Below are 17,667 nucleotides of genomic sequence, written 5' to 3'. Positions count from 1 at the left end.
GGGAGCTGTGCTCTCGTTATAGGAGAGTGTGAGACTGTATGAATGAAAAACAAGCATCAATTAGAAGAAAAACTATAATCCTACAATAAAATATTCAGTTAATTGAAATACTTTGGCAAACAGGAAATGGCAACACTCAGCCAGAGCAATCAGTCTGAAAATGTAAAAGCAACCACGCAATAATTTTGCTGATAATGTGCCTTTAGTCAAGCTGTCCATAACCAGTAGTCCTAACTGTGGAGGGGAGAGTCTGTTAAATAGCAAAATACTAAATTTCTGTGGGGAATATTTAAAGAATTGCAAATAGAGTGGTACATTTTTTAAAAAAGAAAAACTTAGTATTTGGTTGTGCTACGTAACGAGATAATGTCATGTCTTAGAACAAAAACAAACATGCAGTAATACCTCAGATTAAATAGAAATGTTTCCTCATTGCCAGCACTTCAGCACTTGGGTATTTCCATTCTCTTTCATTTGTACCTACACGTCACTGCATTTCACAGGAACCTTTTGTAGTTTTTATATTTAGCAGCAACAGTTGCTTGACACAAATGACATATTTACAAATTTTATCTATAACACAATCTAATCAAGCTGTTGCAAATTAAAGTACACAGCACAATATAAATGTGTCAAAACCTTGTCAAACTAATGCATTAATTCAAATGTTATATACAACATAATAGCAAAACAAGGATATTCTGCTCTAGTTTCTTCTGATATCTAAAGGATATTTTTCTTTTGCTGGTACGTCAGTAGTTTGATGTTGTGTAACCGCTGCTTGAATTTCAGTAGCGACTCTTCGAAAATCACATAGAACCAAATGACAATGGAGCAGTAATGGGACTGAAACCCACTATATAAGTCTTAAATTATGAGAGTAAAATGACACAAATTAGTATTGCAAACTGTCCACGTAGTCAGTGTGTTACTTGAACCACTAGAGATGTGATTTAGACACAGAAGGTCAAGCAAATAAACCAGTCAGGTGTAAACAACCGTCTAAAACAAACTGGTATCACTGAGTAGCATGTAAATGATAAAGCAATCAAGTAGAATCCAACATATACATGTAAAGTTGTTCAGTTGCAGCTTACTTTAATTGCCATATACAACACTGAACAGCACAACTGAAATAAACAGCACTTTATTACACACCCTGTTCAACTCCATAGCTTTCTTTGGATATTTAAACGTCTGAGCTCAGTACTGTACAAACCTTTAAACAGACCACAGCAAAATGACTAAACAAAACATTCACCTGTTGGTTTAGGGAGACATTTATAAGCAATTGAGATGTTAAAATAGTGCAAATAAGTGGCAGTGCAAAGGCTACTGGCAACATGTCACAGTTCGAGGTAGATGCTGTGCAGTGATAGACTGTCTCTAGTGTCATGAGAAGCTGTGACATTCTCAGACACACAAAGAATCCAGCACTCTGTCCATCACTTGAACTAATTTCAAAAATGTTATTAGCACCACATTGGTACACAGATGGTATAAAGTAGAGAATTACATTATGGGTGGGATTCTTGGGTTTCTTTCCGGTTAAAAGTAACAGAAAACATCAATAAACGGGGCCAATTTCACCACTATCACCAGGACAAACGGTTCCAGATTTGATGGAAAGACAGAAAAAACATTAGGGTAAATGTGCACGGATACAGCCTGACCAAAAAAAATATATATATCTTTCACTAAAATGGTGCCTCTTACCCAATAGTCCTAGATTACAGTTTAATCTGGCTGGAAAAACACACTGGGGCAAATTTGCTGCATGTATCACCTACATGCTAGTTCATCGTAGCTGTTTATTTCCCACACGATACATTCAGCAATCACAATAGGTAGGAAACATTCAAAGCACTTATTGTATGAAAGCAAATTCATGTAAATATAAAAACAGTGCAAACAGGATTGGCAGTGCAAATTGCATGTAGTAGTACACGATTTCATTGAAAGACTGAGGTAGATATTTGTCTTGTTATATAGATGTTCGAGGTAGTTTTTGCTTCAATGAAATGGTGTAATACTCCACAGACTGATGATAGACAAAAATCTTTACCTGAAAAAATAAAATACTGGATTTTCATCTTCCTAGAAACATGAATCCATTACTAGGATTTGTACAACTCAGTCGACACCTGATATGTATTTCCTTTGTAGATGTCGACTAAACCTCCCACCATATGTCACAATGGTTTAGTATCCATGCCTGTTTGAGTGACACAGTTAATACTGATGATACCTGTTTAAGGAAGCTCCATTCTGCAGGGTGTACTGACTAGGTGGCTGATGATGTGGGTGAGAGTTCTGATTTGTAGGTATGAATGCATCAAAAACACTCTTATTTGGAGGCACAGATTGCAACATATTGTCTAAGTCCATGAGTAACGGAGGGGCTTGAACTGAAACTCGCCTGCTGGGGAGGATGGGCCAATAGGCAGGACTTAAGAAGTGACCAGGTGCCACAGAAGGGCTACTATAACTGTAGAGTGGTAGTCCGGCATGCAGCGACATTAAAGGACCTCCACTGAACCGCATGCTGGGTGGGGCAACAACATTAGGGGGAGCATATTTAGCGTAGGAGGTAGGGAGCTCCCATGGAGGTGCAGCAGTCTCCCGTCTGGCTGATTTGTGCAGTGGCGGCCTGTAGTCGTCATAACCATCCGAGCCTGCTTCACCATCAGGAGGAACTCGCTTCCCAGATAGAGGCATTCCTTTCCATTCGTCATCAGAGGAAGAGGAGGAGGTGGAGGCCGGGCTTGCAGAGCTGGCAGAAGCACTGAGGGCCGAGGAGGCGTAACGAGGCCGTGGAGCTGGCGAAGGCTGAGGTCGCTCCACGTCGCCCCAGCAGTCCCTAGCAGCCACGTTCACATCCCCAGAAGCACTAGCTGGCCGCAGGCTGTGCAGCAGAGAGTCGATCGCGAAGGATGAGTCCAGCCTGGGTCGAAACAAGTCCTCCTGGGGTGGGGAGACGTCTCCAGAGCGCACAATAGGAAGAGAGGTGACCAGATCCGGAAGCTGCTCAGGTTCAGGCTTGTGTCCCTCCAGGATGTAGGGGGCCAGATCTTGGGCAAAGATTGTCTCATCCTGGCGCGCCACAGCCGTGTTCTGCCTCTTGAGAAGCTCCAGAGGAATACGGCTCACCTCCACAGCCCAGAAATTACCTTTTCCTTGGGGTTTACCCGGATCCTTCAACACCTGTATGTGGTGGCAGGATGGACAGTGATACGAGTGCTTGGCTTCATAAATTAGTCAGCCAAATCCAACTTACACTCAGAAAGAAAAAAGTGTTAACAGGAAGAACTAAATTTTCTTTGCAGTGCTGCCATAGATTGATAATTTTTATTTCCACAACTTTTTAGGGATTTTTTTTTAAATAACCATTTTTTTAATCATTTCTTTGAAGAACTACCAAAGGTGCAAAAAGAACCATCAACAAATCCTTCCTTTGGGCACCAAAATGGTGCTTCAAAGAACTTTAGAAAAATTGGTTCCTTAAGGAATAATTTTTAAGATAGTTCTTTGTGGACCTGGTTCTATTTTGATTATAGAATTTGATAATTGTTTAAATGTAAGAAGTCCCTTCCATTATCATGCATTTAATATTTTGGGTTCTAGACTGTTGGTCGGATCGAACAGATGTTACAAGATGACAGTGTGACATCTGGGAAATTATGAGCATTTTCCCACAGTTTTTAATGTTTCATAGACCAAATGATTAATTTATAATGGAAATAATCTAGGGGAGCTTTAATGTTATGCTTTTAACTGCTGCCAAACCAAATAACTCCAATAAAAATGAAGAATCTTTAAGAACTACATAAAGTATGTGAAGAACCATCCCTGAGATAAAGAAGTTCTTCAACTGGTGATGATGCTTTAATAAAGACCCAGATAGTCTTCTGAAGAGCTATTTAAGAACCATTATTCTTATAAAAGCACTTTCATAAAAACCCTTACAGTAACCATCATTAAAAACAGATTCTAGGCTTCAATCTTAAGACTTGGGCCACTGTTGTAATACCAGTTTACAGTATTTTGACATACAAACCTTAACAAAGCAGTCATAGGAAGAGAGATTGTGTCGCACAGAATCCCGCCAACCTTTGTAGTTTCCTTTGAAAAATGGAAAGAGGGTGCTGATTTCTTTGAGAATCTGGAAAATAAAAACACAGCATGGTTGTGTTAATACAACACAAGCAAATATAAACAAAACACATCTCTTCTATTTCAGCATATAGGCCTCATTCACACACTTCTGAGTGAATACAAACTGAACAGAACACTCTGAAAATAATGTTTGACCTCAAAAAATTTAACAAAACAGTTTGTATTAGGCTTTTTGTTAAGTTACGACAACTTTTAATGGAATTATATTCAACCAGCTGATTACAGTGAGTTAGGGAAACTGGCTTCTCTGCTTTTGAAGATATTTTATCAGTCTTAACTCTGGAATTGTCCAGGCATGTTAAGACAGGGGGGCAGGTTTGAAATCTTGAATTCAAGGAAAAGAAAAATTTATATACTTTACGTTACCTCAACTTGTTAAATCATCTAATGCTGCAATTTGAGTTTAAATTACACAGAATATTAAGTTGAACTAATTACCAACGTTATTCTGTCAACCCAACCCATCGAAATAATGTTTAAAAGGTATATCTATATGCACCATGCACTTAATTAGTTTGAGGAATACTGCATGGAATGTTTATCTTTTTTTTTAGAGGGACAAAGTGGATCTTTATACTCATTAATGACTACAGGAATTAAAATGCCATAACAATATCTTTATAGTTAGAAAAATACAGTATACAGTCCCTCTTAGGCCAAATGAAACTTGATTTTAAAATGTACTGTATCTTATCACTCTTCCTGATACAGATCAGTGTCTGGTTTCACTGCAATCCAACCTTATCAAAGCAAACCAAGAATGGTACGAGTAATAGTCACTCAAGTGTCACGAAGAGGTGACTGTTTAATGTCATTTTATGCACTGTAAAAGTATGCGCTGCCCACGTGTTTATGATACAAATAATTTTAAAAAAACGTGTCCCTGCAGCATTCTCTTCCCATAAGTTAATACAACAATTCCTTGATGATTTATTTCACTAAAATGCCGAAGGAAGACGCGCCCATACGCATCCCTGTGCGTAAAACACACCATGGATGGCCACATGACCCAACATCTAGTAGTTTTCATTCAGACGCATGCACAATGTAATTTCTCAGTTACCTCAGATAACGTCAGCTTCTTCTCTGGGGACCTTTGGATGACCATAGCGATCATTGCAAGATACGAGTACGGTGGTTTTGGATACCGTTTGTAGTTCTTTTTCTTCCCGACGCCGGCATTACTTTTCTCCCGTTCACTACTCCATGTGTCCTGGGTTATAGTTTCCTGCTTAAAGCCGGCATCTTGAATGTTCGGGTATGATGAGCCAGGTGATGTCGCGTTATCCATGAACCCCGTGGCGCTGCTGATGTGTTCGGTGCGCGCCGAGGGTTTCTCCAAGCGCGGCGGCTGCTGAGGAGCCATCTGAGCCGGGTGGTGAAGCCAGTATTGGGCTGATGAGCTCCGCGCTACACTGCCGGTAGGAAAGCTCCGCTGCACATTCCCGTGGAAGTCAAGTTGATGGTCGTGATGCTCTCCACCGTGGGACAGAGCGGGTGGTGCCAAGAGATTCTGCTCCGACCAATGCTTTGTCATGCTGATCTGCCAAGGGGGGAAGATCGGCTAGGACGTTCGGACAGGATCGCAGAGAGGGGGTAGGGAGGTCAAAGAGTTGGTCCTTAACTTCTGGCAGACTGCTGGCTCCAGGCTGACGCTATTTGAAGAGCAAACAATTAACAGTTTCATGTAAATCCCGCTGCGTAATCGGGGAGAGAATGACGCGTTATCTGAAAGTGGGATGACTGATCGCCCTGGGGGGCTGGGATGGGTTTGTGTACAGAGAGGGGAGAGAAAGACAGTAAACCAGTAAATTATCCTTATGATAATATCAACACGCCACATGCAACGCAAATATTCCACAACTGCTTTAGCAACAGTGTTCTTTACGCATGAAGGTTTTGGGCAAAGTGCGTCTTTGGAGTAGAAATGAACCTACAACAATGTGCACAATTCCACATCATCTTATGTTCACTATAAAAACTGCTAGTTTGAACTAATTTAGAACAATTTGAAAGCCTCTCTTCGAGAGTGACACTTGAGCACAGGCAAAAAATAAAACTCGTGGAGGGATGGGGATGGGGATAGGGTGGGGTGTGGCGCAAGAAAGACGAGTGATTTCGATTGAAGATTACATGCAATCAACAATTTTTGGTGAGCAATATACATAAGGTGTGGCTAATATACAAATGTTTAAGGTGGTAACTTCAATACTTTAGGGGTCATTTTATTTAATAGATTACATCAAATAAATTATCCTGTAAATTAAGCGAATTTATAAATCGTAAGAAATTAGCTGAAAGTACCCGAGGTGCATCGGTTGTTAACCATGCAAGCTGCTCCAAAGAGCAAGACATGCTCATGTAAACACTTCAAAAGCCTCTCAATCTTGAAATCATGTAATAATAATAATAGTATTTTTTTATTTGTGTAGTGCTTTTCTGGGCACACAAAGACACTTTACAAAGACAATAAAAGAGAGCAGGTATAAATACATGCAAATTGTAATTTAGATGCAAAATATTGAATTTGGAGTCATTATTGTTTTCTGGTGTCTGAGAACGCGCATCAGTCGGGGGTTGTTTTGCCCAGTAGGTACTATATGCAGAATTCCATTCAGCGTTGAAAGACGAAGTTTCGGGAATGCACGTCTTTTGTCCAAGTTAACGTAGTGCTAATGTGCAAACTCCTGCTTCCCAGCAAGACAGTGAAAACAAGTTGGATTAGAAGGAACCCCATTGGCAAGCTGGAGACGGATCCTTCCCAAAGAAACTGCTTAACATGTGAAATACAGGAGCTGTTCGTCACCATTCTGTGGGTTTTCTGGCGCTTACAAGCTGCTAAGTGTTCACACCTTAAACATGAGCAGTCGTGTTTTCCCCCAGTTGTTGGTACATATTCCTCCAACTAAACTGACCAGTCCGACCAAGAATCAACATGTCACAGAGCAAACTTTTGACACAGATCTTAAGAGTGTTAGTTTAGTCAGCCTTATTATGGCGCTAATGGACATATTACACCTAATAAGGTAGTGAAACCTCACTCCATTTTTTGGTTTTATCAGGAAGTTACAGTAACAAATGAATTGGAGACAGTTGTCAAGCTTTTTAATGTTGCCTAATCTACAATTAAATGACAATGCACCCACACATTGCTACATATGCTTTGTGAGGCCTACCTGTAAAACACATTCACCTTCAGTTATGAGTTCTTCCAAGTCTTTTGTGGGGCCAAATAACATCCAAATGCAACTATACATTTCCAGTTTTTAATCAGTTAATTGCAAGAAACAAAGATACTCTCATTGTCTTGCAACGAAGCCGCCCTGTCCAGCAGTAAATAATTGCTGTCAGTGATAAACTTACCACACCGATTTGCAGCTTTTGTACACTTTCTGCTGTCACAAAATGTTTGAGCTTGATTTCCAGGTCAGATAGCATTCCTCACCTCACTCACCCACCTGCTGCAATTTGCGTCAGTGGTTTTCTTCTCTGATTGTGGCACTATTGCATAGAAAGCGTGTCCCCCTCTAGAGGTTTCACTCAAAACTCAAGCTTGATCCACCCAAATAATGTGCAACATGTGGCAGGTCTCCAAAAAAGTTGCTTTTCCCAACTGTTAACATTAAATTTCACGAAGTTGAATTCTAATGCCGTTTTTTATTTTGCCTTTTTGTGGGCTGTAAATTCTCACCCATCATGCAAAATGTTTGGACTCTCATTTACATAAGTTCTCATAGCGAAGTGCTCGGTGCCAAATACACTGATTTAAATACAAACTGTCAGTCTGTCTCTTCCTGTCTGCCACTTAATAGGTTTTCCTTGGATTAGTGAGCCATGCATGAGAAGAATGGGAGACTACATGAATAGGATAGCGTCCGGGGAAAGGCTGTTCACATACAATGATTGTGTCTGGACAAATCCCTGCTAAGCTGTCCTGCACCCTGATACTGAGATGGAAGAGGACCAAAAGTCATCCTCGTGTGACAGAGAAAGTGAAAGAAAGCTTTAATTGCATTGCTCCATTACTACAAGAGCACCTTTTTATAGTATAGCTTTGTTTTACTGTTATAACGTGCATTGATACACTTGTTCTGGGCACTAAAACCTTTATCAGGGGGTCCTGAGCTTTTACCTGTAAAATTAAGAGCCATTTGTCAGCAGGATGCCAGAAAACATATGTTGTTTATTTGCTGTGTTATCTGTAAAAGCTACCCTTGTTGTTCTCTGATGACAGTCAGTATTCTTAACTGTTACTTTGGTGTGTTGAGAACTTTTGATCTGAATATTCCTATCATTCTAAGCACTATAAAAGCACTGCATCGCATCGTGTGCTGAGGATCAGAGATGGTAACAATGGTTCATGCTCCCAAGCTGTTTCCTTGTTGTGTCTCTGCAGAGTATCAGTGCTGTGTTGGATGCCTGGGTCACTGCAGGGGTCAGCAGATCACAGGGTCATCACTCTCTATCTGTGTTTAGGAAATAGCAGCTGATTCTAATGCGAGCATCTTGTAATGAGTTTGCAACAACAGTACAAATTATTGACTTTAGGAGGGCAAACACACCCTAAGAGTTATTTATGAAAAACGCTGCAGTGTGTTCATATTTGTCAATGAATATACTGCTCTGGAACACACATAGGTGTACATACAAACACATGATTGAACACAGAAACACATTCTTTATATTGGAATTAATAAATAAGGCAGTTATTTACACTATGGTATGTCAGCTCTAATAGTTTTTATAAAGTTAGTTATGATTTTGCTTACATTTAGTATTAAATTTATGTTGCTCAGAAGTTGTCATTTAGCTATCGATTGCACCTTCAGTTCAAATTATTTTTTGGGATAACTTTAAGACACTCCCATGTATGAGAAGACTATCCACAATAGCTTTAAATCTATATTTGCATGAGTTGCTGTTACTCACTTGAAATCGCTCAACCTCTATTTCTAGCACTTTTCAGACAAGCAATAACAATGCAGTCATATGGCACTTAAGCTCTGAAGCCTAAATATTATCAAGACACAGAATATTAATATATATATAAAATCTGGTAGCATTTTATGTGAAAACAACATGATGAAAATTTGTGTAGGGAAAAGATCGAATGCCAGTTTCCTGACAAAAAATTTAAAAGTCTTTATTCAGATGACTATTTCATGATGAAATACACCAATGCTATCACATTTTAACTTCGAGCTGGGATAAAATCCACTTTGAGCACCATGAACAGTCATTTTCACTGTGAAATCCATAGCCAGCACACAATATCCCAGTTCAGTTAATAGTTGCAGTTGCTGAGCAGGAAACTAATAAACTCTCAGGTAGGTGCACAATCAGACCACTAGATGGCTCTACAGAATACAGAAAAAGACCACATGCATCTGGGAAATGCAAAAAAGGACTCAAATCATGCACATCATGCATCTCATACACTACCAGTCAAAAGTTTGGACACACCATCTTATTCAATGGTTCTTATTTAATTATTTTCTACATTGTAGATTAATACGGAAGACATCCAATCTATAAAAGAATACATATGGAATTGTGTTGTAAACAAAAAAGTGTTAATCTTCAGTATTAATCTACAATGTAGACAATTAAACAAATAAATAAAAAGCACTGAATGAGAAGGTGTATCCAAAATTTTGACTGGTAGTGTATATCGAGCATCTAAAGATACTGACTGCATGTTGTGGAAGCTGCCTTGACCCCTCTTACACCAAAGTGGCCTGTCCTCTGTAATGTCTGATTATTGTACTGTATGTGAGTCTAACTTATTTATTTTTTAAAGTATTTTACTTAGAATGTCTAAATCTTAATTGTGATACTACAGCAAACTACTTTGATGCATGTTATGGTAATCAGTGTAATCAAGGGTGAGGAAATTTAACAGAGATCCTCAGCATCACACAAGTTAACTTAAAACATTCAGCCAGGAATTACTTCTTTTGATAATCAGTTTCAGCCACCACATTAGGAAACCAATGCTCCCCAGTAGCCAAAATTAACATTCTCTCCATGACCTCCTGTCCTCTCTTCTGCACAGTTATTTACTTGTAGCAGGGTAACAGCAATAAGCCTCCTGCATTTTATAGAGAATGGAACACCAGACACAGACGTTTCTCCAGTTTGGCTCATTACCTCCCTGTTCATTTTGGATTCAGTTTCTTTGGGCTTCCACCTAGTAGGCTGTGCTATTAGTATTGTTTGTTTTATTGCTGGTTGACTCCATTGTATATTTCTACTCTTTTATTCTTCACCAGTAACCCTCAGGTCGCATATCCACGTATATTTTTATGCACATAAGTTGAGGTTTTAAACAAGTGGGGCAAGCCTTTACTGTGTTTGACTGTACACTGTGGTACAAACTAAAATAGCTCCTGTTTACAACAAAAGTCATCCCTAGCAGAGGTGCAGATTTCAGGAAGAATACAAGGGAAACATCTACCTGAAGAAGCAAAAGCCACCATAAAGTGTATCTATTGTTCCTGAATTTTGTGTTTTCCCTAACATGAAAACACCTTTTACTCTGTAAACTGGTGCAAGAATCTCAGTGTCATCAAAACTTGGAGAAACTCATTAATGCTCTCATTACTTGTAGAGAGGACTACTGTAATAGTCTCCTCACTGGCCTCCCTAATGCGACCATGTGACATTTGCAACACATTCACTGCTAGAATACCGACAAACACCAAGAAGACAGAACACATTACTCTGATTCTACTCTTGATCACTTAGAGATGGCTTCCAGTTAAATATGGAATTGAATTTAAAGCTCTGTTAATTGTCTATAAATCTCTGAATGGTCCAAAATATATCTGAGGCATATTTGCTGAGCACAAGTCTGGACGGTCTCTAAGATCTGCAGGGACTGGTGGAGTTAGTGGAGTCCAGAGTTTAGACCAGACACAATAAAATGTCATTTTGTTATGATGCTGGAGGAACCAGCTTCCCTGGAAACTTAGATTTAACCCAAATGTAGCTATTTAGTAAGTAAAAACATCTCTTTTTCCCCACAGTTTAGAATGAATCTGTTTATTTTTTTTAAAGCCTGTCTAAAGTGCCAGCACTTTTATTCCACTTAATTCAAATCTTTAGAAAATATATCTTATGTACTGTATATTTTATCTTCTTTTGATTTTCTATATATTTTACATTTTTCCACTGTTTTGATTATCAGTAAGTGTCAATTATTCTACAAAATTTTCACATGCTTTATTCAAATTGTCTGCACTTTTTTTTAACTCCATATAATTTGATTAATTTCATTTTATCTTGCTGTATTTTGAATGTGATCATTTGTGGTTTTTGTTTGTTTGCTATTAGGGTTTTTTGTAGTTTGCCTTTAAAACACTTTGAATAACCTCTGTGTGTAACAGGGTGCTGTATATATTAACTCGACATCAGATCAGCTTAGTCAGTCTGATCTGAAAAGGTTTAACTTACAACTCCAGTGGTTTAATATTCTTCATTTGCTTTGTTTAATTTCTCGAGGTCTGATAAGTCCTTGAAATTCTTGTTGGATTTTACTTATTTAGTTTTTATGTGCTTTAAAAATAAAATTTACTCAGTGACTTTCGCTGCAGAGTGGACTGAGCTGTCGGCTTATTGAACTGTGGACTTTGGCGCCCCCTAGTGGAGCTCCTCCTGCGGGGCCAGAGGGCGCAGGTCCGGTTGTTATGGTGAAGCATTTCCCCAGAGGGCTGGAGCTGGAGCAGCGGACAGCAGCTGATTCAGTTTCACCACCGCAGACACGCACAGGAGCCGCCACTGACAGGAAACTCCACAGGTAAGATACGACACCTCAGTTTCTATCACTTCATATCGTCGTTGCTCTTTCTGCTCGATTTGAATCGCTCTGTGTGAGTTAAACTAAGTTTTTACCACCAAACATTTAGTTAATTGTGTTAAACAGCGGCGCGGCTCTGCTTGTCGCGTTGCTGAGCAGCTAACCTGAGGCTAAGGTAACGTTAGCATGACACATCAACGGCAGCGCCGCTCAACAGGTGTGTACTCACCATTTTTTTTTTTAAACAATTAAAAGTCGCCCAGTTCGAATAAAGTCGCCGGTGTCAACTTTATCTGCACCCGAGTGCTGTGAATGAAGGCAGGTAGCTTAAATGAGCTGCTTACGTTACCTGTCAGACTAACCACCTGTTGAGCCTGTCTGCGGACCGCTAGGTAGGTTAGCTAATCCGCTGCTCGGTTAATCCTGGACGGTATGAGAAGGGCTAACGTGGCTTCTGGTAAAGCTTTATTGTTACTAGTGGTGGTGCAAACTGATTTAAAATTGAATAAGTGAAAGGTATAAATCGCTAAACTTTTTCAATAAGCTGAATACATCACTCTGTGGTAAAAGGACAACGTGCAAACCTGCTATCAGCTCTTACCAGTATAGGCGGACTGGCACATTTATATTACAGGCTGCTGCTCATAGTTCAATGTTAATGCCAGGTTCATTGCCATCTACTACTTGTTTTAGATTAGTTTTGAAGAAAACCTTTATCTACAATTGTTTGATGTTGTATGATAGAAAATGTGCAGTTTTTGTTTGTGGTATATGGTAGGAAACTGGATATATTTTGTGTTTTTGGACTGATTACAGGATGCCATGTTGTGCTCTGGGAAATAATGATGTCATTTAGTGCTCATTTCTGACATTTTATAGACAATTAAAAGTTGTGAAGATAAGTTATCAATTAACTGCCAGTGTAAATAGTTCTAATGATAAGTGCACCCGTAATCTTCTGTTAAGAGAAATTGTATCAAGGCTCAAAATACTTAGCAGTGTTGGTCAGGTTGCCTTGAAGGTTGATTTCAGTGCACTAAAGCTCACAAACTATTTGACTTTAACACTGCATAACTGACTTATTTACACAAATACACCGAAAGCCATGTATTCTTGTCAAGCCAGCCTTGCTGGTCTTCTTCTCAAGTAGTGCCACGTGTGGTCAAAGTACCACTTGAACAGCGATTCCTTGGTATGTATGGTCAAATATTTGCAGGTTTCACAATATAGACCAAGATTAGCCTGTAGGCGCCTTTGATGCACAACGTGATAGCATGCACACACACACACACACACACAGCCGTGCATGATGTCAAAGATCTAGGAGGAAATCATAAAAAGGTCAGATTACATTTCAACACTGTTTATGTGTTTAAGTGAATTGTAGCCTGTGTGAGCTCGCAATAAGCCTAAAGTATTCACGTCCAGTGTTTGCATCCTCCATTGCAACAACCATAGCTATCTCAGCTGAACAAGCACTTTATATGGTATTTTGGAAGGACAAACATGTTAACCTTGCATGTGGAGCACAGTGGAGACAGGTCTGGCTATGCAAGATTACCCTTTGTGGAACTCGAAGTAGTCATTATAAAGAGATTTCTTTGTAATCCTAATATATTTTTCCTTCATGATAAGATAATTCCAAGAAGCCAGATGACTCAAGCAGGTTTGGCTCTGACATTCCTTCTCTAGTGCATGAACTCCCTCTTGTTTTCCCCCTTTTTTTCCTCATTGAGGCATTTCTTTACCATCATGTGTCCATGTTTGAATGTGAGACATTCTGCAGGCAGATGTCACATACGTCTCGTTCTTCAGGTGCCATTCATCCCATTTTTTCCCCTTTACCTCTACATTTGCATGACATGACACTGCTTCCTGCTTAGGAACAGTCAGAGCAGTTAAAGTAAGCTAGTCTGTATGTCTCCTCCCCATCCTTCCTCCTACTCATATTCTCCTCTATCTCCTTCACATTCTTTGCTCTACATCCTTTTGCCTTCTCATTCCGTATCCTGTCCTCCATAAAAAGCAGCGACTGTTTGTGTTTGTCTGTCTCCAAATCTGTCTCCATCATACATCAACCCACACTGTGTTTTTCTCAAGGTCTCTCACTCTCTCCTTACTCTTGGCTACTTGGCAGACTTACTGAGATTTCTGAGTGATTATATGGAGCAGCTCAAACCTTTACACATGACAGGGCTTATTTTAGATCCTCCTCCCTCTCTCTTTTGTACTCATTCTAATTCTGTCTTTCCTTAAAGGACAATAATAATTTCCTATGTCATTATCAACTAATGAGATGAAAGTGACAGCTTTAAATGACTTGTTTTTGTACAGTTCATAAGCTAAAGGATTTACTATCATTTAAAGGCACAAACTGATCATCAATTTTCCATTAATTGATTGAAAATTTAGCTGTACTCCTTCTGTAAGTAGTTTTTAAGTTGCACAGTAAGTGATCAAAACAACCTTTCTGGATATTTGGCAGGCAGTTTTAGCCCACTCTGCATTGTTTATCGTCGCAGGCAGGATCATTCGGGAATCATCAAGCTACATTGAGTCAGCATTGTTTATTTCAATGAGCTGCTGCATGGTGCATCAAATAGCGCAGTGGGCTGATGCTTGTACACAACAGCTGCGCAGTGTTGTTTCATGATGACAAACCGTGAATTAGGCACATACCAGCACGTGTGTCCAGATGTAAGGCTAAACAGGAGTCCAGACTGAGTTTTCTGTTGTGTTCCTGTAAGTTCAGTCACAAGCTGTTATGCTAAAGTACCACCCACTTCATGAATCTATGAGCTTCAGTGTGTGTGTGTGTGTGCGTGTGTGTTCATAGTGCCCTATTCATTCTTGCTGTTGAATGAAACTTTATGTTCCTGAGCAGCTGTAGACAACCCTTCCTGTGAGGTCATTAGGTGGAAAAAGTCGGAAGACTACAAATGCCAGATTGACGCAGGGACATTTTTCCAAACACATAAAATATAAGTTGTATTTTTAGTGTGTGAGCTGTGCTGCCATGCACAATATTTGTACAATATCAGTGATCTCACCATGTCTTTTCCCATCTGTCTGGTGTTTGCATGAGTCAGAGAATCACAAGGTTCGTACACTGCCTTGCCACCAACAAATTTCCCATCCTTCATTCGTGCAGGGGCTTAATGTATAAGAGACAAAACTAACACAATAATGAAATACTAACTTATGCCACACAAGTTCTCAAATGGCCTTTAATATGGCACAACAATAAGGTAAGATCACAGCATCACAAAGAAATTAATGACAATTGTTGTGATTTTTTTTTAAAAAATGTACTCTTAATTTAATTATTTTCAACCAAACATTTATTATCTTTATATATGGATACCTAAATATATGTGATAGTTTAGTTTTGTGAAAAGTGTCTGATGTTGAACATTGTTTAAATTGTTGTTGTGCTAGAATTATCTTAGCATGACAACATGTTTTCTATCTTTAATCACAACCAGGACCTAAACATGCTCAGAGAATAGCTGCACAGTATTCACCATCGGCTGTTTATCTTTCAGTTTCGTTCCCAGTTCTGTGCTGGGGAAGGTAGGCTGATTAGTGACTGAGCTGCTAGTCTGTCAGACCAAGACAGCAATCTCATGCTGTGAGGATCCTGAAGATTTTTTTTCTTCTTTCACCACACCCTGCCTTTTAGTTTGTTTTGTTACATCTAAATGATGGCTCTCAGCTGCACTGTCCAGAGGACTACTTTCAGAACTGTCTCTACTTCAAACTCTAAAGCAGTAGCAGAGTATTTTTTGACAATGACAGGATTCAGAAAGTAGGAAGGACTGGTGAGTGAACTACACTTTAACAGGACTCCTGTACTTAGAGTTAGTCTGTACCAGCAATTTACAAGGATACACACTCAAGACATGCCTTTATGTAGCTGTCAGCTTAGTTCAACATCACCACAAAGTTCAGCATATTGGTATCTATCTGATGTATTTAAGTTGCAGGCTAATTACTGTACATCAAGAGCTTACATCAGTTAAGTAACAATGACAGAATTGGCTGTGCTGTGGAATTTAAACTTACTTTTAGAAATCATGGTTTTATACCATGTTCAATTCCTAACACACTCTTAGCTTGCTTACATTGTTACATTTCCAGATCAAGATGTACTCTGTATTTTGGTATTTGGCAAGATAAATCATTACCATGCACACTCCTGAAAGCTTTTTTTAAAAAGTGTGATTTGCTACTTTCATGTTTTGAACTTATAGATATTGTGTTTAAGGATTAGTTTTTTGGTGACTATTCTATGGTGTTTTATATGACTGCACTGTAGAGATCCAAAAAGAAACCAGGTAATCTTGCAAAGCATGGACTACAGTGCTACGTAGACTTTTGTGGATGTTTTGTTGGACCCGTCTTCTTAGTGGAAAATAATGTCTGTCATGTTTGTGTACCGGGATTAGCTCAAGTCAACAGTAAACATCATCATGTCTAAGCCTCTGCCTTGCCTCCATTCCCCCTGATACCCTGCACTGATTGGCTTTGGCTGAGATTTGTGTTGTCTAGCTTGTTCTGCTCAGGCAGCTAATGAGGCGACATTGTCCTGTGCTCTGTGTGTGTGTGCTTCTCTATGAATGCAATAGGGCAGAGTGTGATTTTATGTGTGCTACTTTGCATGTGTGACAAGTGAGCCTGTGTTATCATGACTTTTATATAAGTTTTATGTAAGCCTAATTATTTTTTCTATTTGTGTAACTATTGAGCCGGGGCATTATTATAGAGACACATGTTCAGCAAAGTAAATCACTTGTTTAATCTCCCAGTATATCAACAGATATTATATACCTTAACCAGCACATCATTATCAGTTTGGTCTTCGCTGGTCTGTTCACCACATAAGTGTCAGTGACTTTTGATGTGGTTATTAACTGTTGTCAGGCAGAACTTTAAGTTGTTGATGAGATCTTTGTCACTCAAGTGGCTTTGTGCAATTCAGGTTGTTTGAGGGATGACGTTTGGACCGAGGCCTAGTCAAACAGGCAGATTTATGTTGGTTTCCAAAACATGTTTTCGGTTGGTGTGTTTCTTTAGAATGTCTTCCCTAAGTTGCTTTCACAGTGGCCTACAGTAAAAAGTTTATATATAAATAAAACATGACTTTTTACCGACCAAAGCTGCACACAAAAAAGTGTCATATCCAGCCAGAGCAATGGCAGCCTTGCCCTGATGTCCATACAACCACTTATATCTACGCAGTTCTTGGATTTTAAATTTGAAATGCAGCGTGTTTGTGCAGCACATTGTGATCCTGCAATTACACGTTAGTGTGCCATGTAACAGGCACAGCGCAGGTCAGACCAGAAGAGATCCTGCAGTCAGTGGAGGACGTTTTTCTCTGGGCGAGGGTGGAAACAAAGTAAACCGGTTTTATTGTCATGATTATCACATGATCCGTGATTAGTTCTAAAAAGAAAATAGATGGAGACAAAAGGGACACACATTTGTTGTCTGCTCAAACAGTGGCCCACATTTTTCTCCACAAGCTGCTTTAAATATTTTTGTGACTTTGTAGTGAGTTATTTAGACCACAGAAATCTCAAACGCTTCTAAGCGCCTTCGCTGGAACATTGATTCTTACAATGCTAAATAATACTACAAATCCAAATGATTAAACTGCAGGCCTTTGTGCATATAATTCTTGCACCCTT

The 17,667-nt window shown here is 39.3% G+C and overlaps 2 protein-coding genes across 2 annotated transcripts in view; one reads left to right on the top strand and one right to left on the bottom strand.

Annotated features, from left to right (window-relative positions):
- Nucleotides 1-2,153: 2,153 nt before the first annotated feature.
- On the bottom strand, nucleotides 2,154-7,696 carry foxh1 (forkhead box H1). Its single transcript, XM_023272099.3, has 4 exons — nucleotides 7,540-7,696; nucleotides 5,240-5,831; nucleotides 4,058-4,162; nucleotides 2,154-3,204 (listed from the first exon to the last, which is right to left on the bottom strand). Exons 2-4 carry the CDS (start codon nucleotides 5,711-5,713, stop codon nucleotides 2,233-2,235), a joined length of 1,551 nt encoding a protein of 516 aa, XP_023127867.1. The 5' UTR covers nucleotides 5,714-5,831; nucleotides 7,540-7,696; the 3' UTR covers nucleotides 2,154-2,232.
- Nucleotides 7,697-11,821: 4,125 nt separating this feature from the next.
- ppp1r16a (protein phosphatase 1, regulatory subunit 16A) overlaps nucleotides 11,822-17,667 on the top strand; it is a 29,563-nt gene continuing 23,717 nt past the window's right edge. Inside the window, exon 1 of the mRNA XM_023272090.3 lies at nucleotides 11,822-11,974. The gene's annotated coding sequence lies outside the window, so the exon portion shown is untranslated. The remainder of the gene's footprint in view (nucleotides 11,975-17,667) is intronic.

Source organism: Amphiprion ocellaris, chromosome 22 (assembly GCF_022539595.1).
Source record: "Amphiprion ocellaris isolate individual 3 ecotype Okinawa chromosome 22, ASM2253959v1, whole genome shotgun sequence".
Classification (NCBI taxonomy): Eukaryota; Metazoa; Chordata; class Actinopteri; family Pomacentridae; genus Amphiprion; species Amphiprion ocellaris.
Note: the sequence above shows the minus strand (reverse complement) of the source record. Positions and strands in the feature narration are given on the sequence as shown.

Excerpts from the sequence above, each read along its gene's own strand:
- foxh1 (XM_023272099.3), bottom strand. The coding sequence starts at position 5,713 with ATGACAAAGCATTGGTCGGAGCAGAATCTCTTGGCACCACCCGCTCTG. Across the intron at positions 4,163-5,239 it reads AGAAGCTGACGTTATCTGAG|ATTCTCAAAGAAATCAGCAC; the intron begins GTAACTGAGAAA and ends TTTATTTTCCAG. Across the intron at positions 3,205-4,057 it reads CCTATGACTGCTTTGTTAAG|GTGTTGAAGGATCCGGGTAA; the intron begins GTTTGTATGTCA and ends CACCACATACAG.